Source organism: Impatiens glandulifera, chromosome 9 (assembly GCF_907164915.1).
Source record: "Impatiens glandulifera chromosome 9, dImpGla2.1, whole genome shotgun sequence".
NCBI lineage: Eukaryota > Viridiplantae > Streptophyta > Magnoliopsida > Ericales > Balsaminaceae > Impatiens > Impatiens glandulifera.
In genome coordinates, this window is record NC_061870.1 from 14,477,371 (window position 1) to 14,478,913 (window position 1,543).

At 25.5% G+C, this 1,543-nt stretch overlaps 1 protein-coding gene across 1 annotated transcript; it reads right to left on the reverse strand.

The window, feature by feature from the left end:
* Positions 1–463: 463 nt before the first annotated feature.
* Positions 464–946, reverse strand: LOC124915855 (agamous-like MADS-box protein AGL62). Its single transcript, XM_047456602.1, has one exon. The coding sequence runs from the start codon at positions 944–946 to the stop codon at positions 464–466; it is 483 nt and encodes a 160-aa protein (XP_047312558.1).
* Between the last annotated feature and the right edge of the window lie 597 nt (positions 947–1,543).

Below are 1,543 nucleotides of genomic sequence, written 5' to 3' on the forward strand. Positions count from 1 at the left end.
TTAAAATAAGATTTTTATATATTAAAATATAAAATTATATTTTAGATTAAGATATTTTTATATATTATGATATACTTTATAAAATTTTGAATTTAGCATTAAAGTATTAAAGTGTATTCTATGGTTGGAGATCCATGAAAGATGAGATCTTCAACTATAATGAAGATGAGATATTCGATTATTTATTTTACGATAAAAATGTAACATTATCGTTTTATTTTTTTTTCTCAATATTTTTTTCTCATCGAATCACATAAGACTTAATCGATAATAGTATAAAAACAAAAAAAATATTAAAATACAAAAAATATGGTTACAAACACATAAATAAATTAAAATAAAATTCATAACACAAACATCAATCAAAACAATAACAATTGAAATTATAAAAAATAAAAACAACAAGATAAATTTATCAATAACTTATCACAATAATAATTATTTCCCGTAAAGAAGTTTGAGTTTACGGGTTAGAAAACTCCAACATCTTTTGGGTCACAATGGCATTTAAATTCAACAGAGACATCTTGAGATGTTCAAGTTGTTGATAATTCATCTCTTTATTCGATCTCTCCCACCATCTTTGATCCTGCCCAACTTTCTTGTCATGATTTATCTGCTTCCCAAGCTGCTCCTCAACCTCCATCAACTCCTCAACCCCCATCACATTAGCATTTAGTTCCCTAATATTTGTTGACCGATAAGATTCAATCATTTGTTGAGTTTCACAGGAAAGCCCCGTCGGAGAGGATGAACCAAATAATCGCCCAACTATTTCATCTACACTGGGATGACCGTAGGAGAACACTCTGTTTGTTGGTGAAAATACTAGAAGTAAAACTTCAGCCCCACATAGTGTGATAAGCTCACTGATTTTCTTGAAAAGCCCACTTTTTCTTTTGCAGAATGTCACCTTAAGATTACTCTCGTTCTTTATTTTGGCCATGGTGATTCTTTGACTCCCTTTGTTTGTTTTGACCATGATTAGATAAAGATAAAACACGGGAGATATAATATGTAATGAATAGATAAAATGTTTAATTTTCTTAGATTAGAGGAGTCTATTTATAGATTTAAGTAATCAAAATTTGCATAGGAACATTATGAATATTCATAGAAAGAAAGAAATCTAATTAATTGATATCTAAATATCTTTCTAAATTCATGAATTAATTATTTTATTATATATTATAAAATAAAAATATTTAAATGTCCTAATTTGACTATACATTAATTAAAAAATTTTAAATAATTAAATAATTATTGTGTTATTTTAAAAAATTATTTACATACTTTATTTTAATTAGTTGTTAAATTCTGATAATAATATAAACAATTATCTTTGTTTTATTTTTTTTCACAAAATTAGATGAGATAATTATTTTATATATATATATATATATTGGCTCTTAAATTGATTATGGAGATCAACATCATGTATTCCTAATAAACTATTAATATATGAGAAATGATTAAGGAAACCACTTACGAACGAATTCAACGTGGCATGTCACGTTAGATAGAGAAAAAAATATTTTTTTCC

What these genes read in the sequence shown, in the direction of transcription:
- LOC124915855 (XM_047456602.1), bottom strand. Translation starts at nt 946, where the DNA reads ATGGCCAAAATAAAGAACGAGAGTAATCTTAAGGTGACATTCTGCAAA.